This window comes from Peromyscus leucopus, chromosome 1 (assembly GCF_004664715.2).
Source record: "Peromyscus leucopus breed LL Stock chromosome 1, UCI_PerLeu_2.1, whole genome shotgun sequence".
NCBI lineage: Eukaryota > Metazoa > Chordata > Mammalia > Rodentia > Cricetidae > Peromyscus > Peromyscus leucopus.
This window is the reverse complement of record NC_051063.1, coordinates 107177665-107201387: the sequence shown is the minus strand read 5'-3', so window position 1 is coordinate 107201387 and position 23723 is coordinate 107177665. Positions and strand designations below refer to the sequence as shown.

Here is a 23723-nt window from a genome sequence, read left to right as displayed (position 1 = left end):
AAAACTTTTAATGTCTTTTTCTTAGGGGATGCCAGAACAGTGGGCCCGCTTGCTTCAAACATCAAATATCACCAAATCAGAGCAGAAGAAAAACCCACAGGCTGTTCTGGATGTGTTGGAATTTTATAACTCTAAGAAGACCTCCAATAGTCAGAAGTACATGAGTTTTACAGGTATGAAGATTGTGTCCATGGTGATCACAGCAAAAGAAGCTCCCATATGCCTGTTAGTTAGCAAGAAAAAAGAAAGTGCCAACAGTATGATGTGTTTGGAAATGACAACTGAGATGAAGACTTCTGTCTTAGTTGTTTTATTGTTGTGAAGAGACACCGTGACCACAACAACTCTTATAAAGGAAAAACATTTAATTGGGGCTTGCTTACAGTTTTAGAGGTTTAGTCCATTATAATGATGGTGTGACTTAGTTGCATGCAGGCAGACATGATGCTGGAGTAGGAGCTGAGAGTTCTACATCTTGATCCACAGGTAGCAGAAGGAGACTGTGTCACATTGGGTATAGCTTGAGCTTAGGAGACCTCAAAGCCCGCTCCCACAGTGGAAGCACACTTCCTTCCAACAAGGCCACACCTACAACAAGGCCACACCTCCTAATAGTGCCACTCCCTATGGGCCAAGCATTCAAACACATGAGTCTATAGGGGCCATGCCTAATCAAACCACCACAACTTTTTTTTTTTTTCTGAAGTTATGTATGTTATTTTTACATTATGTATTTTGTGTGGGGTGGGAGCATGTATGCCATGGTGAGCATATGGAAATCAAAAGACAAAAGACAACTTTCAGGAGTCAGCTCCCTCTTTACACTTGAGTAAATTCTTGAGTTTGAACACAGGTCGTCAGACTTGGTGGCAAGTGTCTTTACCCACAAAGTTATCTCACCAGACCCTGTATATGTTAGTTTTAAAAAAAGCAGGGAATTATATAAAAGGAACATAGACTTCTATATAGTTATAAAACATTTATCACATGGGCATATATAGCATGGGCATTTAGTTGTCATTGTCATTATTTCTGATATCATTACTTAATAATATTAATGAGTATCTTTTAATTTATTTATTTATTTATTTTTTGGTTTTTCGAGACAGGGTTTCTCTGTGTAGCTTTGCGCCTTTCCTGGAACTCACTTGGTAGTCCAGGCTGGCCTCGAACTCACAGAGATCCGCCTGGCTCTGCCTCCCGAGTGCTGGGATTAAAGGCGTGCGCCACCACTGCCCGGCCGAGTATCTTTTAAGTTGCAAGCCCAGTTTCTCCTTTAAGAAACTCCTTTTGAGCTAGCTCAGGCTGGTTTGGGCTTAGAACTCATGATAATCCTTTAGCATCAGCCTTCAGAGTGCTGGGATTACAGATATGAGCCATCATATCACGTATAAGGGAGTAAATTTTATCATTTGAATGGAAATCAGGTCAGTAGTAATTATAAATGTTCTTTATATGTACTTTCTATGTAAGGGATTATTTTTTTAGATGTTTTTAGTGGTGGAATTAGGATTAGAACCCAGGTTTTCTCACTCCTAGCCCCATGTCTTTTGAATTACTAGTTGCCTCTAGTAATTTTATTTGGAGTATGCCCTTCCATAGCAGAGATATTTTTCTTTTTCTAGACTAACTTATAAAAAGCTTGTATTTCTGGAAACTTTTCTTCTTCTCTTTTAATTTATTAAAAGAGATTTATTTATTTATTTATTCATGTATTTGTGTGATCTGTTTTTATGCACACAAGAAGAGGCAGTCAGATCCTATTATGGATGCTTGTGAGCCACCATGTAGTTGCTGGGAATTGAACCCAGGACCTCTGGAAGAACAGTCAAGTGCTCTTAACCACTGAGCCATCTCTCCAGCCCTCAAAACTTCTTGTCTTCTTTATAGCATCTTAAGAGTGTTGAAAGCAAAGCTGGGCATTGTGATGCATTTTTGTAATCCCAGATAGATGTGATACAGGAGGATTAGGAATTAAATGTCATTCTTTGCTACTTAGCAAGTTCAAGGCCAACCTTGGCTGTGTGGCAACTTTGTCTCAAAAATCAAATAAACCATAAAAATACAACACAACAAAAACAAGGGGAAAAATAGAATACTAGACTAAGAAGCATATATATATATATATATATATATATATATATATATATATATATACCAATTCCTCACTGTTTGCAGATATGAAACACAGAGAAGGTCTTCGTAGTGTGCCTAAATTATTGCCAGGGCTAGTCTCTTACTTCTTAGTCTGGTGCTCTTTGTTTCTGCAGCCTCCTTCAAAAGCAGAATTGTTGGAGAAGGTAGAGTCAGGATGAGCTAGCTGACTTTGAAGGACGACTTCCCCAGCTAGTGTCTGGCTCCCATCAAAGGGTACAGATGGTCGGATGATGGACTGCAGCTTCACTCATGCTGCCACAGTAGTACTCAGGAGAAGCCATGCGTCTTCCCAGCAGCATTTCCTTCTCTCATATGTCCCCACTGGGTCTGTCTGTCTTCTTCCATTGAAGGATTAGATCATTCCGAGGAGGAACTGGGGTGAGAGGTTGCTGAGTAGTCAGGAAATTAGAACTTATGTTTAAGGAGTTTATTACAAAGATATATTGGAAGCTGTTTTCTATGTCCTTATATATAGACATAAGGAAGCTGCATGTATGCATATAGATCATTGCCCCTGTGGACTTGTATATGGTTAAAATTATAGTCCCTTTAAATATTTACAAGTGAATATGTGTATAGCTATACACATTCAGGTAATTTCATATACAGTCATCTATGCATTCATATTTATATTATAGTTACTCTATTCCATAGATAAATGTACATACTTTTACTTTTGTGCATTAACATAGACACGTGTATGTGCACTCATGTAGGATTTTAAATTTTCTGGTTGTTAAAGACAAGGGCCAACTCTAGGCAAAATTTTATATTTGACACAGTTTATTTTTAATATGATCTATTTCTTTTTCCTGTTTCCTCTTCTCCCATATTGTTAATTAAGCTGATACCATATCAATTTGTGTATGCTCTTCTGTAACTTATCTCCTATGATTCTTATGTGGCATATAGAGATTGTCAGGGCAAAGACTTATTAACCCCTTTTTATAGACTCAAGTTAATTAGCTTTAAAGAAATTACAACTTGCTCGTTATGATGCAAGTGATATGTTTCTTATTTTTATTTTAGTTAACTTTTTTTTGAGACAGGGTCTCATTATATAGTCATTGCTGGCCTCAACCTCAGAGAGATTCCCCTGCCTCTACCTCCTGAGTGCTTTGTAAATGTGTTTTTAAATTAGGCCTCTAAACACTCTGCTCTCAATAATCCACACAACTCTCTAGTCCCTTTTATTATTTTGGTTAAGTTTTCTGTGACTTTTGATTTTCTATACCAGTTAATGTTAGGGAGAAAGTAGACTAAATTGATATCCCACCCAAGGTTTAGCTCTACTTTGACACAAACTTATATGACCTTGAACCAGTATCTTTGTGTTTTTGAACTATAGTTCCCTCATTTGTTAAGTAAAGGGTTTGGAAATACTTTCTATTCTTTTCATTCTGTGCTTTAAAATTCAATTTTGATCTATAGAAATTATACAGTCTTTCTGTTTGTTTGTTTGTTTTTTCAAGACAAGGTTTCTTTGTGTAGCTCTGGAGCCTGTACAGATTTTTTAAAAGGAGAGATGTTTACTTAAAATATTATTCATATGTGTGCATGCATACAGGTTTGCGTGCCTTAGCATGAGTGTGATCAGAGGCTAACTTACAGTTCATTCTCTCCTACCATGTGGGTTTTATGAATTGAACTCAGGTCATCAGGTTTGAGTGACAAGTGTCTTTACCTGCTGAACCATCAGGCCAACCCAGTTACTTGTTTTTACATGGTATCAGAAGCATTTTATAACCATATTCCTAGATCTCAAAAGAGCTAGGAGTGTTTAAGGTTGGAGGCAGTACAGTTAGGTATAGTTTTGTTCTGCTCGGCTGATACCATTTTGTTTTCTGGAACAGCAAAGCAAATTGTTTAAATTATGCCTTGGATTGATTTCTCCAGAGTTTAGCCATTTAGGTTTTTTTTGTTACTGTTTTTGTTATGTTTATAGATAAAATTTTATTTTATGTGTGTGAGTTTTGCTATATGTTTGTACACCATATTCATGTGTGGTGCCTGGAGAGGCTAGAAATCCAGATCCCCTGTAACTGGAGTTAAAGCTGGTTGTGAACCACCTTGGGGTACTGGGAACTAAACCTGGGTCATCTGCAAGAGTAGAAAAATAATTTTAACTGCTGAGCAGTCTCTCCAGCGAACAAGGTTTACTTTAAGAACATTATTGTCATAGATTGATTTACTTTCTACTTTATGGATTCTTTATTTGCTGTAGAGCCAAAGAGCCTTACTGGGCCATTTTTATGTGATAGAATTGGGATCTTGGATGTTCTTTGGTCTGGGTTCTTGATGACAAATATGTCAAATTTGTAAGAATGTTTTCTTGATCCCATTGGGGATGAACTGGCAAGTAAATTCTTAGGATTTAAAGAAACAACAAAGACAACCCTGGTCTTTATATTTCTTCTTTTCTTTTTGTTAAAATTTCTTATGGGTCTCTGTTTCATCAAGTCTGAGATATCATTGGTTATCAGATGACAGTTGTTTTATATACCACTCAAAGTCCATCAGACTGTGAAATGTCTTGAATGAATGCTGATCCTATGTTACACAAATGTACTTGTGCACAGGACAACCTTGGGTATCATTCTTCAGGTACTCTTTCTGTGTTTTTGAGACAAGGTCTCTCTCTGAGCTGGAATTCATCTAGTAGATTGGCCAGGAACCTGTCAGTCTCTGTTTCTCCAGTACTAGGATTGTAATCATGTATTGTCACACTCAGTTTTGTTTGTTTACATCCTTGCATTTGCACAGCAAGCACCTTACTGACTGAGCTAGTTCCTAGCCTCTGAAAGATCCTTCCTGAATGCTGAAGCTGTAGATTGGTCATGATTTTATGTGAATGACTCAGGAACATAGCATGGATTTCTTGCCTTTATCTCAGACTGTAGGACAGTTTCTTGGCCATTGAAAACTCATGTTGTGGATACTAGAGCATGGTATTTAGAATTAGATCAGAATTCAGGTTTGAATCATCTGTTTAACCTTTGTGTACACTGGGCAAATTACTTAACTTCTCTCAATTATAAAGTCTATTAAAGTGAATATAATAATAATACCTAGAGCCATAGTGAAGGTTAAAGGAGACCTGTTAGGTATATATACTTGCCATGGCTTCTGCTCATAGGACAAGTTATACTATTACCATTCTGTGGACCTGGCAATTGCTTGGCCAGATCGTTTCCTTAGCACTCAGAAAAGGATTAACTATACTTGTTTACTAAGTCTCTTGTCTCTCTTCTTTGTACAGATAAGTCAGCTGAAGATTATAATTCTTCTAACACTTTGGTAAGTTTGTGTTTCCTCCATTCTGCCATAAGTGGGTATGGAAGTGAGGTTCAAGATAGTGTGGTAGAGACAGAGCCTGGCCTTGGAGACACTCACTGCCATGACTTAGATTCTCTTTCTGCAGTAAAGGAATTGGAATGATGAACAGTGTTGCCCCTATTTGACAGTATAGCTCTTCCAGCTTTACAGTGGTATAGAAATTCTAACCTTGAAACCAGAAGATGTAGCTTTTAGGCTGTTTCATTTGCAGGACTGAACATTGGGAAACCCAGTTTGTCTTTCTGTGGTTCAGATTTTTCAACAGTAAAATGCGAGTGATACATTTTTTCCTTAACTTTCCTTTCCTAACTGGATGTGTTTTGAAAAGGATCTCTTCTCTTTCATCAGTAAGGCCTACTAACTGGAGGGAACAGATTCTATTTATTTAAGTCCATCATTCTCCCCTCTGAGGTTGTAGTGGTGTTCTATAACTTAAAGGATTGTGAAAGGAATCACTGAAGAATTGGCTGGGAAGCATACCTAGATGACCTTAAAAAGTACCTCTATGTCCCTCATTTTAAAAGTTGCATTTTTCATGACAGTTATGAATTTAAAAAATGAAATGCTTATATCTTTGTCATATAAAGAATAATAATATTTGGTCATATAAATAATAAGCTGTGAGACATATAAGAGAATACTATTCTTTATACGGGGTGTTATCTCTTATAGAAAACTGTTTATAGCCAGGGTTGGTGGCCAAGCCTTTTAATCCCAGCTACTTGACAGACTGAGGCAGAAGAATTGAAAGTTTAAGTCCAGCTTGGGCTGTAGAATGAGTTCAAGGCCTGCCTGAGCTACTTACAGAAACGCTATTTCAAAGAAAAAACTTAAAAGATGGCTAGGGATATAGATGAATGGTAGAGTACTTGCTTATCATGTGAGAGGCTGTAGATTCAATCCCCAGAACTGCAGGAAATAAAACAAAGGTGCTCATGCCATATCGATTTATTAAACATTTATAGAAGCCTCTGTTCTCTGCCAGGTCGTGTGTGGAGCAGTCAGACATTGTCCTAAACTTACACCTCCTAGTCTTATAGAGGATATGAAGGCACATGCAGTTACAGTACAATATGCTATAAACCTCATGAGGTCAGAAGCTATGTCTGTCTTATTAATTGCTTTGTCTTTGGTACTCAGCAAGTTCTGACATTTGCTAAACATTTATTGAATGAAAGATCGGATGTGTCAGTGAAAGCATCTCAATGCTAAAGTCTATGCTGAATGAATTATTTAGAGTAAGGATTAGAGAGATGAAGATATTTCAGACAGAAAATTACATGCACAGAGAAAGAGGTTCACAAGGTATGTGTATTCTGGGAACTGCTAGTAGTTTGATATGTCTGGAATGTAAAAATGTGCCGGAAGAGAGGTTGGCGGTGAGGAGGCATGGTAAAATAGGCCAAGTCATGTAGGAGTTTGGCTTTGTGTAAAAGGTAAATGAAAAGCTTAAAGAATTTTAAAGAGGAGAATAATAAATATAACACAGTACTGAGCCACTGTCAGACCTTGCTGCCAGCAGTCAGAGTCATTTATACTGTTGGCAATTATAGGAAGAAGAGTTTGCCAGTCTGGTGCTTGGCAGTGTGTTGGGTCCTTTCTTATTCACTGTCTCTTTTATTTTTCACAGCAGTGTAATGAAGCGGATTATAATCCTTGCTTTATAGTTGATAAAACTGAAACAGAGAAAGGCTCATTGTGATACACAGTGGATTCCTACTCTGCCCTGCTTTCCTCTCCACCCATGCTGCTTTGCAGCAAATGGAAGAGATATGATTAAAAGACAGGAAAAGTATTTGCAAATGAATTATTGATCAGTAAATTATTGAAGAAAGGGCCTAAACAAAGTGGAGCTGTAACCCGTGGGTCAAATGTCTATGCTTTTGTAAGAAGAGTGGCTGTTATCTATTATTGAGTGGCTGCTCTGTGCCAGACACTGTGTTAAAATCTTCCTCTTTAGCATAATTAATCCTTACAATTGCCATGGGAAGGAGGTACTGTTGTCCTCATTTTCTGGGCAGAAAAGCAAACCTTCCTGAAGACTCTTTAATAATAAGAACCATATTAGAAACAAGTTGTAGTATAAGCCTATAATCCCAGCACTTGGGAGGTAGAGGCAGGAGGACCAGAAGTTCAGGGTTATCCTTGGCTACATGGTAATTAGACTGACCTAAGTGACATGAGACCCTGTGTCAAAAAACAAACATATAAAACTGTATAAGAACTAGAACCCAAGGTAGTGGTGCACTTTAATCCCAGCACTTGGGAGACAGAGGCAGGCAGATCTCTGTGAGTTCCAGGACAGCCTGGATTCAGAGTGAGTTTTCAGGACAGCCAAGGCTACACAGAGAAAGCCTGTCTTAAAAAAAAAAAGAGAGAGAGAGAGAGAGAGAGAGAGAAGAGAGAGAGAGAGAGAGAGAGAAAATAAAAGATAAAAGAAAGAAAAACTAGAACCCTTGAATCTCACTACTCCAATCCTTTTTTTTTTTTTTTTTCCTGTGTCAGGGAACAGAGAAAGACATAAGAAGGTCTTATAAAGGTGACTACAGTGAAGCAGCAGCCATGTTGTTAGTGTGGGAGAAGAGCCCTGTGGCTCGTGCCATATGGCTGAGAGGATAACACCTGCTTGGTTTAGTATCTACAATTAGAACCACTCAGACTGTCAAGGGCATTTCCCTGTAATTGAGAGCATTTCCTCTATAACTCGCTGTTCTATATTTCCTTATTAGTTGCACATTAGTTGAGGATATGATTTTATCATGGTAGCATATTGATTTCTATATTGGTTTTGTATACATTGTTTCATTTCATTTATGAAATAATCAAGCAGAATTACTTTCCATGTTATAGTTTAAGAAAATGTGGCACAGAAAGATTATGAATTCCTTCCTACTGTTGAGTTAGTATAAGTCAGTAAAAAAAAAAAATCCATTCTCCTGAACATTCATGCATTTACTCATTTCATAAGTATTTCCTCAGCATTTTCTTTGTGCCAAAGCACAGGCAGCACAAAACTGAATGTGAACCATGTTAGACCTTGAGAAAATCTTAATGGCAAGCTAAGGAGGAGATAGGAGCCAAAGGAAAGGGCTTGCAAGAATACTGTGCATTGTGCTCATGTTGGATTTGTGATGTGTTCTTTCTGATAGTCGAGGGAAATGTACACGCTAGGTCCTAAAGGTTTGCTCCTTTAACAAACATGATCTTGTAGATCTCTTTCAGCTTGAAACATTCGTATCAAGATGTTAGGATATATTTATCATAAAATATATTTATGACTGATTCTTATTTATAGAATTCATACCAGCCAGGTGTGGTGGTGCATATCTGTAATCTTGCAGGAGGCTGAAGCAGGAGGGTCATAAGTTCCAAGCTAGTGTGGGCTGCATAGCCTGACCCCATCTTAAACAAGAGAGTATGGATTCTGTGATAGATTCTTTGAGTGCTGAGAAGTTAAGGGCTGGTAAGGAAGGGCTTTGCTCTTAGTCTCACAAGTTAGTGATAAATCAGAACATACAAAAAGGATTTATAACATAATGCCAGCTAAACCTAGGTAATAAAAAATGGGCAGTGCTTTCCTGTCCAAGGGATAGTGTAACAAAAGTCTGTTCATTAAGGGTTTATCAAAGGTCCAGTATATAAAGCAAGAGAAATTTCAGTTTGTGCTAGAATTAAGTAACTACTTTAAATAAAAGATATTTATAGTTGGATGTGCATTTTAGTCTAAGCCATGTCTTAGAAATATTTCTCTAAAATAAGCTGGGATGAACTGAATTAACTAAAAAAAAAAAAAGAAAAAAAAGAACTGAATTCATGTTCTCACCTCTTGTTAGCCCAAAGATATATTTGAAAAGGAACAGTATTCCAAAACAAAAAGCAGGTCATAACTTAACCACTGTAAAAATTCATAAAAGATGCAAAGTCTGTTAGGAGGAGATCAGAAGCAGCCACAGCATCAAGTAATTAGAAGCCAGGTACATGACACATGCCTGAAATCCCAGGACAGAGATGAGGCAAGAAGAGCAAAAGCTCAAGCCAGCCTTGGTTCCACAGACCTAGTTAGGGAGTAAGAGAGAAAACCCCTAGGAAGAGAAAAAGGAGCTGTAGGGAAAAAGTGTGGGGTAAGGGGTTGAGGGGATAGTCCTGGTCACTTAAAAAAGTAAACAAGGGTAGCTTCCCTCTTACCTTTGTGTCTAGGTTAAAATTAGGTATTTTCTTAAAAAAAAAAAAAAAGCAGACATTTAACTTAAGAAAAACTGCTGTGGCTAGGGAGCCTGAGAGAGAACACACAATCCTAGTCAGAAGATCGCTACCACGGATATGAAGAGGAACATAGCTCGACAATTGGTGAAAATACTTGTTACTTTATTAAATATATTTTATTTATTTATTGACAATTTCATTTTGTATACAATATGTCATGACTATACTCACCCTCAATTCCTCCTTCCTAGTGCCACCCCAATACCTCCCAACAGGTCCATTTCCCATTTTTATATCATTTCCTTTTTTTTTTTTTTCAACCCACTAAGAGCCGTTAGTGCTGCGTGATGGGGTGTTTGATGGATCTTGTTGGCTTTGCCTCGTGCAGATCTTGTGTTGGTAACTACAGCTGCAGTGAGCTCATGAACGCAAATGCCATGTCATATTAAGAAGACAGCATTTCACAGCATTCCTTCCCATCCTCTGGCTATTACATTCTTTCTACCTCCTCTCTTCTGCTATGTTCCTTGAGACTTGGGTAGTGTAGAAGGTTGATGGAGATGTCCCATTTAGGGCTGAGCACTCTGACCAGTTATGAGTCTCTGCATTAACTGTTGTTACCCACTACAGAGAGAATCGTCTCTGGTCATGGTCAAGAGTAATACTAATCCATCAGTATGCACATAAATATTTAGGAGGCAGTTTGACAACATAGCCATTTATCAAAACAATGGTAGTAGTCTACTATGGTCTGTGACCTTCTGAACCATGGGGCTTATGACCAGGTTTACAGTGCCAGGCATGATGAGTTCCTTCCTGTGAAGAAAATATTTTTAAATTCCTGCGTCCCAAGAGTAGGTTTCTTATAATACACAGGAGAGAAGAACTTCTACCTCATATGCTTTTACACACACACACACACACAACACACACACACACACACACACACACACACACACACACCTAAATATCCTAAAGAAAAACTTGCCAGTAAAACCATTTCTCTGAGCCAGGCAGTGGTGGCGCATACCTTTAATCTCAGCACTCGGGAGGCAGAGCCAGGTGGATCTGTTAGTCAGCCTGGTCTACAGAGCAAGATTCAGGACAGGCATCAAAGCTACACAGAGAAACCCTGTCTAGGAAAAAAACAAAACAAAACAACGACAACAAAACCCATTTCTCTGTAATTCACATTTTATCAGACGTGCCATAACTATATTGTTGTTGGAGTGATCAAAGGTTAAAAGAATTCTTAAAATTTAAAAATGTAATAAACCAACAAAGATTAAAGAGCAGTTACACATAATTTTTTTTTTTTTAATGTTTTTTCAAGACAGGGTTTCTCTGTGTAGCTTTGCGCCTTTCCTGGAACTCACTTTGTAGACCAGGCTGTCCTCGGACTCACAGAGATCCACCTGCCTCTGCCTCCCAAGTGCTGGGATTAAAGGCGTGTGCCACCACTGCCTGGCCAGTTACACATAAATTTTATGCCTTTGATTTTAATGGAATCCATCACAGTATTCTAGGGACTCTGAAAACGTCTGAAATTATTTATGTCAGTGTATCTGAAAATTCCTGTTGCCTTTCTGGTCCTACCTACTATTAAAACCAGCAATAACAACAAAACAACAACGTGTGTTTTAGATCCACTTATCTTGAGTCTGGTACTTTGTCTATCTCTATTCCAGTTTGCATGGGAAAATCAAGTTGCTACAGATCATTAGCAAATCTAGTTAGTAGTACTAGTGGAGTTCATTCTAGGATAGGACAGAAGCTCAGTGATAAAGAGAGCATCCAGCCTGGCAAGAAACTCATTGTCCTTTTTAGAATGAAAGATCCTCGTGTACCTTATTGAGGCAGGGCCTCCCACATTCACACTGTATGACATAACAGAGTCAGGAATTTGAAAGAAGGAAAGTGGGAGGGGTGGCTGTTTAGACGTCTAGTTACTGCATTAGGAAGAGCAGGGAATTACAGAGATAAAGCATAGAAAATGAAAACTTTCTTCTCCACATTTATTTTCTGTTCATTATCAAGAGTAAAATTCATAGACTAAGAAGAAACTGAACTTCTCTTCAAGTATTTGATTATAGGGGCAGGCAGGGAAGCTGTCAGCTGGTATGCTGCTCCACAGTTAGGCTTTAGGTGAGAAAAGGAAGCACCCAGAGGGGTGGATAGTGACGGCTGAAAGAAAAGGAAGCTGACTGAGTAGGGCTGCTGACTGCAGGGAAGTGGAGAGTCCTGAGGCCGATGAGGCTTTCATAAGGGGAGTCAGAATTGAGTTCCTTCTAGAGAACCAGCAGGCCTGGGATCTGAAGTTCTAGATCTTCTGGACAAGATAAATTGTCTTTTCTGCATAGAATGTGAAGACTGTGTCTGAGACCCCAGCAGTGCCACCAGTGTCAGAAGATGAAGATGATGATGATGACGCTACTCCACCTCCAGTGATTGCTCCACGCCCAGAACACACAAAATCTGTGAGTCCTGTCATCTGGAAGGATATATGATTCATTCAAATAAGGGGTGACAGAGAATGGGGAGATGGTGGTATTAAGGCCATTTGTCCAATATAGGGGTCCATAGACTTTGGAGCTGGTACAGTCATTATATGGCTTTTTTTTCCTCTCATGTTTTGAGACAGGGTCTCACTATGTAGTCCAGGCTGGCCTTGATTCATAGTGTTCCTCCTACCTTACTCACCCAAGTGCTAAGATTACAGGCATGTGCTGCTGTACCCAACTGAACCACCTGTTTTGAAGGTATTTTCTACATGATTAAAGAGAAGTAGTATATTTGTTATTTCGGCTATTCCTAAAATTCCCTAGGTAATTGATAATTATAGCAATCTAACCTCGGTTTACTTATCTTATTCTTTACAGATATGACAGGAAGGTATATAGAATTGACACATTTTACTTCCAGAATTACATAGAAAGCAGCAAATTATCTGACAAAGATTTTTTCTTTTGTGTTAAATATGTAGTGTTCAACCTCTCCAGCATCTTTGATGATGCTGAAAGACCCAAGGGAGTTTATAAATACATTAGTGCTATTAATATGCTGGACATTAGGAGTGCATTTTGATGCCGGATATTGGTAGTGATTTCTCGTTTAACTTCCTTTGAGGTTCCTGCATTTCAGAATAGCCACAGTCTCTCCTCCTGCACTTTGCAGAGTCTGTACTTTTGCCTTTTATTTGATTTAGTATCATTGAGCAGTGATTTTCCATCAGATGATACTCTGAAACACTCTACTAATGTTTGTTTCAGCTTTTTATTATGAGGAGAACTCCATAATGAAAGAACCATCTAGGACTTAAGCTCTGTGTTGATTGAATGACTAATGGAAGATGCTGTGGAGGAAATTCAATTAGATGACCTACCTCTTAGCCTAAGAACTTACAAATAGAGTCTGTTGGGTTCCTTGTCTATAGGTCACAAATTTACCTTAAGAAAATAGCCTCAATCAGTGAGCTGTCAGTATTTTCCCATTGATGTGCCCTGTTTGTGGTTTGCAGGCATATTTATTTAAAACGGTTTTCTCTCTAAACCTATAATGCCTCTAAAGTAGAGGACATCTGTCTGTCTGTCTGTCTGTCTGTCTATCATGTTATCTATCTTTTAAGTGCCTAATATAGTTTTTGGCACAGGGATCATAGAGAAGGCAGTAAATATTGAATGAAAGAATAGATTGATAAATTTGCTTTTCTTAACATTCTTCTCTGAAAAGTATATAGCTAATTTCTAATTTATGGAAGAACCAGATGGGATATGGTGAGGTAAGTTGATTTATCCACAGTCACTTAGTAAGCAAAAGCCAGGGTTTGAAAGCAGATAATTAAACCAAGTCCAGGTTACATTCCACAGTAGCACACATAGCACATTTTGTGTGTATAACCTACACTGGGAGCCAGTTAAGGATAATGGTATAGAGGGAACAGATAGGATCTCTTTCTCAAGGAATCAGAGAGAGAGAAGCAGAGAAGGCTTAAGGTTTATATACCTGGGATCTAATTGTTCTGCAGGTACAAGAGTAAAAATGGAGGAATTATTTTACTGGAGTAGTCAGAAAGTCAGTCTAATTGAAAGAGCTGATCCAGTTACTACTTGATTCTGTAGAAACACTTTCTGAACGCTTGTTTCTTACTAGGTAAGTAGTCAGTTAGAGGACTCAAGGAGGAATATCTCAATAGACTCTATAGATGATCAAAAAATGATTAGGATTTCTTTTTTTTTTTTAATTTATTATTGTATTTCATGTGCATTGGTGTTTTGCCTACACTGGAGTTACAGACAGTTGTAAGTTGCCATGTGGGTGCTGGGAATTGAACCTGGGTCCTCTGGAAGAACAATCAGTGCTCTTAACCGCTGAGCCATCTCTCCAGCCCATAGGATTTCTTTAATGATAAAAATCTGATAAATACTGAAAGCATCTCCTGGAAAAGGAAGTACCACCTGGGGGTACTTTCTTCTTAACCTTAGTAGTATGTAGTGGCTCCTTTCTTGATAGCATTTCTCTCTTTTGAATTGTAGCAATTACTTTCTCACTTCCTTCTTCAGAATGAGTAGGGCCGTATTTTGTACAGAGCTAGGCTTACCATAGATTCTCAGCAAATATTTGTTAAACTAGTGAACAGGAAAAACATTGTCTTTAAAAGCTAAAGTTTAAATGCTTAATATCTGCTGTGCATGGCTCTGTTCATTCACACATGTTGATCTGTTGCTGAATAAGGTAGGTATTATCACCATTTTATAGACAAGGAAACTGAAGCACAGAGAGGTGAAATAACCTGACTGAAGTCATTCAGGTAGGAATGAGAGCTGAGATTTAAGCCCAGGCTGTAAAGTTCCCAAGTTTGTTTTAAATTACTATACCCTATTGCCTCTTGAAGCATAAGAGTTCTTAGTAAGAGCTCAACAGCTCATTAACTCCATAGAAAATAATGTTGGAAAGTATTCAAGGGCTACACAAAAGAGTTCATTTCATCTTAGAAAAACAGAGTATCATGGGTGAGGGAGAGTTGTCTAGCCCTTTTGGAGTGATTTTGGCGCTAAGGCCGTCACTAACCCTTCTGTGATAGCAAGGAAGGTCATTTTACCCAAGGCAGATGGGCTGGGGCTCAGAGGAAGAATAATACAGATTTTGACATATAAGAGAAAGACTGAGCTGGGAAGGGGGAGGTTCCTGGGGATGTTCTAACTAGAACATTTAGAAAAGGTTCCACTATGCTAACAAAAGGCTTTGTTTCCAAAATTTCCCACTGATTATGCAGGTATATACACGATCTGTGATTGAACCACTTCCTGTTACCCCAACTCGGGATGTGGCTACATCTCCCATTTCACCTACTGAGAATAACACCGCTCCACCAGACGCTTTGACCCGAAACACTGAAAAGCAGAAGAAGAAGCCTAAAATGTCTGATGAGGAGATCTTGGAGAAATTACGTAAGCATTTTATAGCTTTTTTGAACCTTCCTTTGGTCTGTGACTGGTCAGTCATTGAGGTGGAATGCTACTGCAAAGATCCGGATCTTAGGTTTAGGCTGTGTGCCTGGTTGGCTCTGTGTTGTACCAGAACTATGGGCTGTACTGCTCATCATCTGAACTTTCACCCCTTCTCTGTTTCACCAGTTCTGGGTGTACACTACCTTAGGATAGGGACATAACAAGAGAGAATGTGGACAGCTGACTTTGTGGTTTATAGATACGACAAATAGCTGCTGTTTAGTGAGTAATCTAGAATACTACACGGAGAAAGATTGAGGTATTGATTATACTTGGTGGAAAAGAGTGCTCTTATTGATGCTTGCTGTTGACCTAGGAGAAGACAGCTCTGCCATCGTGGATGTAGAAAAATTAGGAAAGAGAAACCATGTTTTATGAGCCTGCACCATGTAAAAAATGACAAGCAAAAAAGATACTTTCTTGAATTTTTAAATTTTATTATAGTAACTCTGTGAAGATACCCATGGTAATCTTCATTTCTGAAGTTTAGGTTTTTAAGACCCTAAGATCGTCGAGCTGCAAAGAGGTGCAGCTGAGATTAGATGAAGCTGTGATTTTGTAAATAGAGCGGATTGCCTCCTGCAGTCAGGTATAGGTTGATTTTCCCCCCTTGGAGGAATCATTGAGAAGGGGATTGTCACGACTGCTTTGATCCAGCCTGAATGCTCATGATGCTTTCTAAAGCTGAGGCTTCTGGCTCTTGAGTTGAGCAACTTCTATTTCTTCCTAATAATTTTCCTAGTTTTTGTTTGACTTTTTTAAAATTTGTTTGTTTGTTTGTTTGTTTAGTTCACTGTCTTAAGAATTGCCCTTGCGCCGGGCGTTGGTGGCGCACGCCTTTAATCCCAGCACTCGGGAGGCAGAGCCAGGCGGATCTCTGTGAGTTCGAGGCCAGCCTGGGCTACCAAGTGAGCTCCAGGAAAGGCGCAAAGCTACACAGAGAAACCCTGTCTCAAAAAACCAAAAAAAAAAAAAAAAAAAGAATTGCCCTTGCAAGGGCCTCCTATGATGAAGTAAAAGCTACTTCCTGGCATCTGTTTAATCCTATGTTCTCTTGTTCCCTAAACCGGAATGTCCCCTCATAGTAATACAGTGAGTTATAGAAAGCAGATTGCCTGGACAATTTCCTGCTATTCTTTGAGCCTCCTTCCCCTTCACACCTTTTAAATAGTAATACTTATACCTGCTTTTTAAAAAAAATTTATTTTATGTGCATTCGTGTGAGGGTGTCACATCCCCTGAACCTGGAGCCACAGACAGTTGTGAGCTGCCATGTGGGCTCTGGGAATTGAACCTGGGTCCTCTGGAAGACCAGCCAGTGCTCTTTACCACGGAGCCATCTCTTCAGTCCCCCCCCCATTTGTTTTAAATTAAAGGACATAATAATGTATGTGAAAAGTACCAGATCCTAGTGATTGAGATATTGGTGGAAAAGCTAATTGGATTGAGAGACTAAAAACCAAACTTTGAATCTTAGCTCTGACACCAGTTTACCATATGACTTTGAGGAAGTATCTTCCTCTGTGGGCTGCAGTTCCCTGCCTCTAGAATACTGCCGTGAGACCCATGGGCCCTCTCATCCTTCTGTGTTTTTATTTAAACTGTCTCCTGCTACAGAACTCTCCTGGCTTTCTTAACCTAGCTGAGTTGTACTTATAAAAATTAGCTTAGATAGGGCCTTTCTGAAGCCTTTGCAGTCTGTTTCTCTGCCTCTTCCTCTATCCTTACAGCAATGCTTCTTGAGAGGAGTGACTGTCTTAAGTGTACCTTATCTTCCTCTTTATTTCTAGCACTCAGCATTTAGTCTGGTATATAATAAATGAATAAATGTTTAATGAGTTAATTTTAAAATGAATGAATGGCTCTTAGAAGTTTAGAAATGGAGTAAATTACTATGAATAAACACAATCAAGGATATAAAACTTTTGGTTGTAGCCAGGCAGTGGTGGTGCATGCCTTTAATCTCAACACTCAGGAGGTTGAGGCAAGCAGATCTCTGTGAGTTTGAGGCCAGCCAGGTCTACAAAGGGAGTTCCAGGATAGTCAGGGCTACACAGAGAAACCCTGTCTCAAAAAAACAAAACAAAACAAAACAAAACAAAAAAAAAACAACAACAACAAAAAAAAAAAAAACAGAGGAGAGGAGGAATAAATAAAACTTTTGGTTGAGATTTCCTGAGGGAAAGTTAATGCCTGGTTAGGATGCTTTGAGGGGAACTGGACACAGTAATGTAAAACTTGTCAACTTAGGGGTTAAAGAAGATCATGGGCTCTCTTGTGCATCTTGATCTGGAACAAAAATGATTCATGGTCTCTGTTTCTTTCAAAGGGAGCATAGTGAGTGTGGGCGATCCTAAGAAGAAGTATACACGGTTTGAGAAGATTGGACAAGGGTTAGTAGGGGCATTCTGTTTCCTTGGAGAAATGACTTAAAATTGTATGTACTGGCATATATGAATTTCCTTGGTTTTTTTTTTTTTGCCTCTCATCAACCTTGTTCTTTTTCTTTACTTTGCCTCACCTATCTGTTATATTAGAATGACTTCCAGATTTTGCAGAATTATGCTTTATATGAGAGATGTGCTATTATCTGGCCATACTAAAGTACCCCTTTTTCTTAGAAAAAGTACCTATTTTCTTAGCATGAAAACAGCTTCCCAAACTATAACTGATTTTCCATATTAACCCTGTTTGCCCTAGTTCTGAGACCTATAATCACTAATATGAAATTTAAAACTCAGTTCTACAGACTTTCTAATAATGGGATGGGACCTATTTTTCTAGGTGGATGATAAAATTTATGAGTTTTACTCTCTATTTCATCTCTACAACCGTATGCTGTCCTCTCGGTGTATTGAACTCAGCAAATCTTTAACTGAGTTTTGTTGTGTTGAGGAGTGTGAATATGCTATGAATCAGGCACAATTTCTGCCTTCAAGGATCTCAAGTTAGCTGGAGATAGAAAGACACAAAAGAATTATAGTGTAGAAGTCACCTTTCGTCTGGGAGGAGGTCAAGTGGGACAAAGAAAGAGGGAATGTTGGGGCTGGAGAGATGGCTCGGGTTAAGAGCACTGACTGCTCTTCCAGAGGACCCAGGTTCAATTCCTAGCACCCACATGGCAGCTAGCAACTGTCTGTAACTCCAGTTCCAAGATACCCAGCACCAATGGCAAAACATCAGTGCACATAAAAAAAAATCGTTGAAAGAGCAAATGCTGCAAGAAGCTTAGTGGTGAACCTAAGTTGTGTACATATGTAAAAATCAAATTATACACATATAACTTAATGCAGAACAAATTCGGTAAATTGCACCTCTAGATGAAAAGTGAAAATAATGAGGTTTCTATGAATGTGCCAAAAAAAAAACCCACATGAAATTTAAAAGAACTGAAAAAATTAAGTTTGGCTCATAGTTGGCTCTCAGTGGAACAAAAGCATTGTTACTAATTAATTGCAATTTTTGTCTTAGTTTTCTTAGGCTAACAGAAATTTCTGAAAATGTGTTAAAGAATTGTAAAATATGGGGATGGGGTGACATTTGCGTATCATGTTATAGTTTATTATTTACATTGAGTTTCAGTTTGATCCTCAAAGCAACTTTTGGCTGAGTAGATGCCATTTTTCCTGATCCTAGTGGCTTTCCCGCTGATACAATGCCTTTGTGAGTCCAAGCTGGTAGAACAAGATAGCTTACATATTGAGAAGAAATTATTTTGCTTACCTCAGTAAGATAGATGGCATTTTTGTTTTTAGGTGATTAAATTGAGTTATTAAGAATGTAGCGTTTGGCAGTGGTGGCACACGCCTTTAATCCCAGCACTTGGGAGGCAGAGGCAGGCGGATCTCTGTGAGTTTGAGGCCACCTTGTATACAGAGCAAGTCCTAGGACAGGCTCCAAAGCTACACAGAGAAACCCTGTCTCGAAAAAACCAAAAAGACCAAAAAAAAAAAAAAAAATATTTAGCAAAAAGGGTACACGGACGAGTTTCAGCTAGTTGGATTCCTCTGGGTTTGAGCTTCTTTATTTGTAAATGTGGAGGATTGTGGATTAAGGGCATTTCTCCTCTGAAACATGCCTTTAAAAAATTAGATGTATAACATCTAGGAAATGTTCTCTGCTTTATTTCGCAGGCCTGCTAAGGTTAAGGCAAGAATGAAATATTTATTAAGCACCTTTGTTAATGTTGTATTTCATAATTTAAAAAATGTCACACCAGTTTGATGCATTGGTTGGTACTGTTATAATTTAGGCTTGCTTCCTTTTTAGGACCTGAAGACCGTTAAGTGTCTGATCTTATATCTGCTCATGTAGCTTTCTAAAACTTTGTAAACATGAAAGATATAATCTCAGTTGAACATGTTTGTCCTTTAAGGATGGTGTATATATGGTAGCTGGAGAGATAGCTCAGTTGCCAAGAGTATTTTTGTTCTTGTAGAAGACCTAGGTTTGGTTCCTAACACACACAAGGTAGCTTACACCCATTCATAATTCTAGTTGCAGGGAATCCCATTTCCACTTCTGACTTCCCCAGGCACACACGCAGTGCACATATACACATATAGGCAAAATAAAAATACAGATAAAATCTAAGCATTGTTTTTTAAAAAGAGTGATGTAAATTGGCAGGAATACAGAGGGCTAGGGTCAGGAAAATAGACACACATTCTGTAACTAAAGATCTCTAGGCAAAGATGGTTAGGCAGTGAAGAAATAGCTATAGTGAACATATCTAGTCCTCATTTGAGAGCCAATATCTTATAATTACACTTTACCTGCATGTAGCTAGGCTGTCAAGGGGTGGTGGTTAGGGAGCTGGTGACCATAGTTTCTAGCTGGAGGCATACGTCCAGCTGTCTTTTCTTCTTGAATTAACGTGACTTTTATGGGAAGCATAACTTCAGGATTTGCTGGGAACATCTTATAAAAGACCAGAATTAAAAATGTCTACAAATTGCACTTTATATATGTGACATATGTTGTGTATACCTACAAATATGTGTTGCAAACTACTTAGGCATATACAGGATTTGTGATTTTAGGCACAAGATGAGGGCTTTAGTTATTTCATAGAGATAGCATCATGTAGCATTATTTTTAGCATCTCTTTCACTTACTCCATCTCTTTGTTTGAGCGTGTATATAAATACCTACATGTTCATATGTCTTTTGTGGAGCTAGTCTTACTTTGAGGGTGAGGTAGAAATAATCCCAGATTTTCTGGAAGTACATATATTTGGAAAAGTATGTGCAGTATCATTTTATTTTTGAAAAAAACTAAAAATGCATTTCATTTCAACCATAGAATATGAAACCCTTTTGATCAGTTGTGATTGAAAAGTGTGATTTTAAAAGTGTCAAGGTATCCTATAATAAGGAGAGGAAGGATACTTCAAGATTATTTCAGGCTATTCAGTGTGCGTTGACCAAGTTTTTATCGTTTTTAAAAATCAGTTGTACTTTTTAAAGATTAACTGTGGAATAGAATGTTAAAAGCTGAATATCATTCCTTGCAGCCCTTTGCTACCACTTTTTTTAGTGTCTTGTCCATCCTCCTCCCTTGGTTGACTGAGTTACAGAATTGCAGGCAGATGCCACCAAAAACAAACTCTAGTTGTAGTTTTTAATATAAATTTTAAGAGAAGATAACACACATAAATATATTGCTCAGTTAATTTTTAAAAAGTACATACATGAACGTAAGATGCATCCAGGTCAACAAAGAGAACATTACTGATACTCTAAAAGTCTATATTTTAATAAATATATATATATAAGCCATCTCTCCCCCCATTTCATTCTGAACTCCTTGGTCTCCCTTTCCCATCCTGTCACTCCCAGTTGAAAGTATAAGAAATGAAAGCAAGTTCTCAAGGGGAGCAGAGAAGAGGAGGGCAAGCAGGTTTAAGAAATGAATGTCTTTGAACACTTTTGCATTTTATGGACTAAACTCTGACATATGTGTCTAAGTAAAGCTCAGAGTCCTAAGTTGCTTGAGATGAGACAAAGTAGAAGTTCTAGATTGGTTAAGGCCTTCCTTCTTTACTCCACACTCTGCCTTTCAGATGTGGTGGGGGGGGGGGGGTGCAGAGGACGGGTTTACCTCGGCTGCTTTTGCTCACATAGTTCCAGGTTGTGTGTGAAGCTGCATGGACAAACACTACCTCACTGACCATCTGGGTTTATTCTCCTTCCTCCCTTATCTTTCTTTCAGGGCTTCAGGCACAGTGTATACCGCAATGGACGTAGCCACAGGGCAGGAGGTAAGTACTCATCACCAGCTGTTGGACTTCTACTCCTAAAGTGTTTGTTTTTAATTCCATTTGCAGTTAATTGTATCCCCCCATCCCTCCCTTTCTGTCCCTTTCTGTCCCTTTCTCTCTCTTTCTCTCTCTCTCTTTCTCTCTCTCTCTCTCTCTCTCTCTCTCTCTCTCTCTCTCTCTCTCTCTCTCTCTCTCTCTCTCTCGCTCAGCGGGACATTTCTGTTTTTTTTCTGTACCATGGTAGGCTCAAATAGGAGATGAATATGAGACTTACAACTTTTGCAAAAGCTACCAAAGATCAGGATGGAGAGCAGGTCAGAGGAGGAAGGATGGACCATGTAAGCCAGGAGATGGTTTTATAATTCCCCATGAGAGATGTAGCTGTAGAAGTAAGTAGAGTTGAGAAATAGTTAGCAGGTAAATTGACAGAACTTAGTGATAGAATGTGAGAACAACTTCCAGATGGCAATATTGTTCAAGGAGAAAGAATAAAGTCAGAGGTATAAGATCAAGAAGGTGGATAGCTGGAAAGCTCTTACTGAACTGCCTAGTTATGGGAGATTTAAACCTGTGGCTGTCAGCTTCTAATCTAGTAACTTCCAGCTCTATGCTTCCGATCCCACTGGACATTGGAGGCTTGTTTATTTGGAGGTTCCTCTTGGTCCTTATGTTATTAAGTCATCAGAATGCTGACCTTATTGCTAAAGCCCACTGATCCAAGATCAGCAAAAGGAATCCATGAAGGGACTATCAAGTAATTGGAGGTTCCTTGTAGACTACCCTTGACTGTCTACAAAACGGGATGCTGATAGGTGGGCTGCAGTTAGCAGCTGCCTGGGAGAAATTCTTAGTTAAAAAAAGTATTGGAACTCAGAAACTGAGAGAGGAACTTCTTTGAGTGAAAATAAAAATTTGCTTCTCTGAGGGAGGCTGCTTTGATCTACTTATATATTTTTGGTTATCAAAATCTGGTATCTTTGAGGGATAGTACAGGTTTTATTGGGTTCTAGTTAACTTTTTAGAGGTGTAAAAGCCAAATACTGATGTTGTGTGAGAGTAAATCAATTTTTAAAATTACCAGTATGGGAACTGGAGAGATGGCGCAGTAGTTAAGAGCACTCGCTGTTTTTGCAAAAGACTCAAGTTCAGTTCCCAGTACCCTCAGTTGGGTGGCTTACAAGGGCCTGTACCTCCATGAATAGGGTATCCAACACCCTCCTCTGGCCTCAGCAAGCACTACACTCATGTGCACAAATCCACACACAGACACAAACATAATACACATGATTAAAAATAAAATGTTAAAAAATAAATAAAATCATTATTATAGTTAATAATTGAAAATTTAAAGACATGGATGCATGCCTGAAGTTATTTCTGCTACCTTGGGTGAACCATTTGATCTCTTTCTGTTAGGGGTCTGAGTTAGAATTAAATCCTGTGTATTTTAGGCTGTAGAGTCACAGCAGAGGAGCTAAGGTTAGGTATTAGGGACCTCCTTTTACCATGTTTCTGTCCTCTTAGGCCTTGTAGGAGACAGACAGGTGATTGTGTTCCTGGAAGTCTTGGAGATGCCTATGTGAGAAGCAGGCCACAGGAAAGAGAAACTTGACTTTGCTGTGTGCTTGTCTTGTGGTTAAAAAACTATGAATGGAAGCAAATCCATTAGAGAGGCTAATGCAGTGAGGTCAGGAAGGCCTCATTTCCTGCCCAAGGGAATATAAATCTGTAGTGAGGCTAGAGTGATGCTCTTAGTCATTGTGAATGATTGTGGGGGTGTTATCTAGCTGGAAGAGGGGAGCTTTTGTCTGTCACATATAGACAGGTTAGCATGTTAGTGCTGGGAAATCTCCCTGTTAGAGATCAGTCATTTTTCAAGCTTGTTTTTAAAGTTAATGTGTATAATAGAAAGAACATATTAGAAGAGCTTTTGGAGTTATACTGGTCTGTGAGCATTGATTATGATCATAGGCAGTTTTCTTTCAAGCCTTAGCTTCAGCATCTGTACCTAAAAATGCCCCACATTACTTTGAAGGGTTGTTAGGCTTGGCTTAGATAGGTAAGTACAGCAGGAAGCACAGTCATCATTCCTGCTGTTCTCTGCCAGGTGCTTGTCAGATGGGTGGCTACTATGCTTATCATATTCATTGCTGGCTTCCTTTATCACTTAAATCTTTTACTTATGTGTGAGTGACATGTCTGTTTTTTTAGTACTCAAAACATATTTTGAGTAGGTGAATCATGGTTGAGTTATTAT

At 38.7% G+C, this 23723-nt stretch overlaps 1 protein-coding gene across 2 annotated transcripts in view; it reads left to right on the top strand.

Moving 5' to 3' along the window:
* Pak1 (p21 (RAC1) activated kinase 1) overlaps positions 1-23723 on the top strand; it is a 60816-nt gene that overhangs the window by 18866 nt on the left and 18227 nt on the right. For both annotated transcript variants that reach the window (XM_028877461.2, XM_028877460.2), the window contains exons 4-9: positions 26-173; positions 5417-5454; positions 12057-12173; positions 14969-15143; positions 17533-17596; positions 21418-21466. In XM_028877461.2, the coding sequence (XP_028733294.1) occupies positions 26-173; positions 5417-5454; positions 12057-12173; positions 14969-15143; positions 17533-17596; positions 21418-21466 (591 nt within the window). The remainder of the gene's footprint in view (positions 1-25; positions 174-5416; positions 5455-12056; positions 12174-14968; positions 15144-17532; positions 17597-21417; positions 21467-23723) is intronic.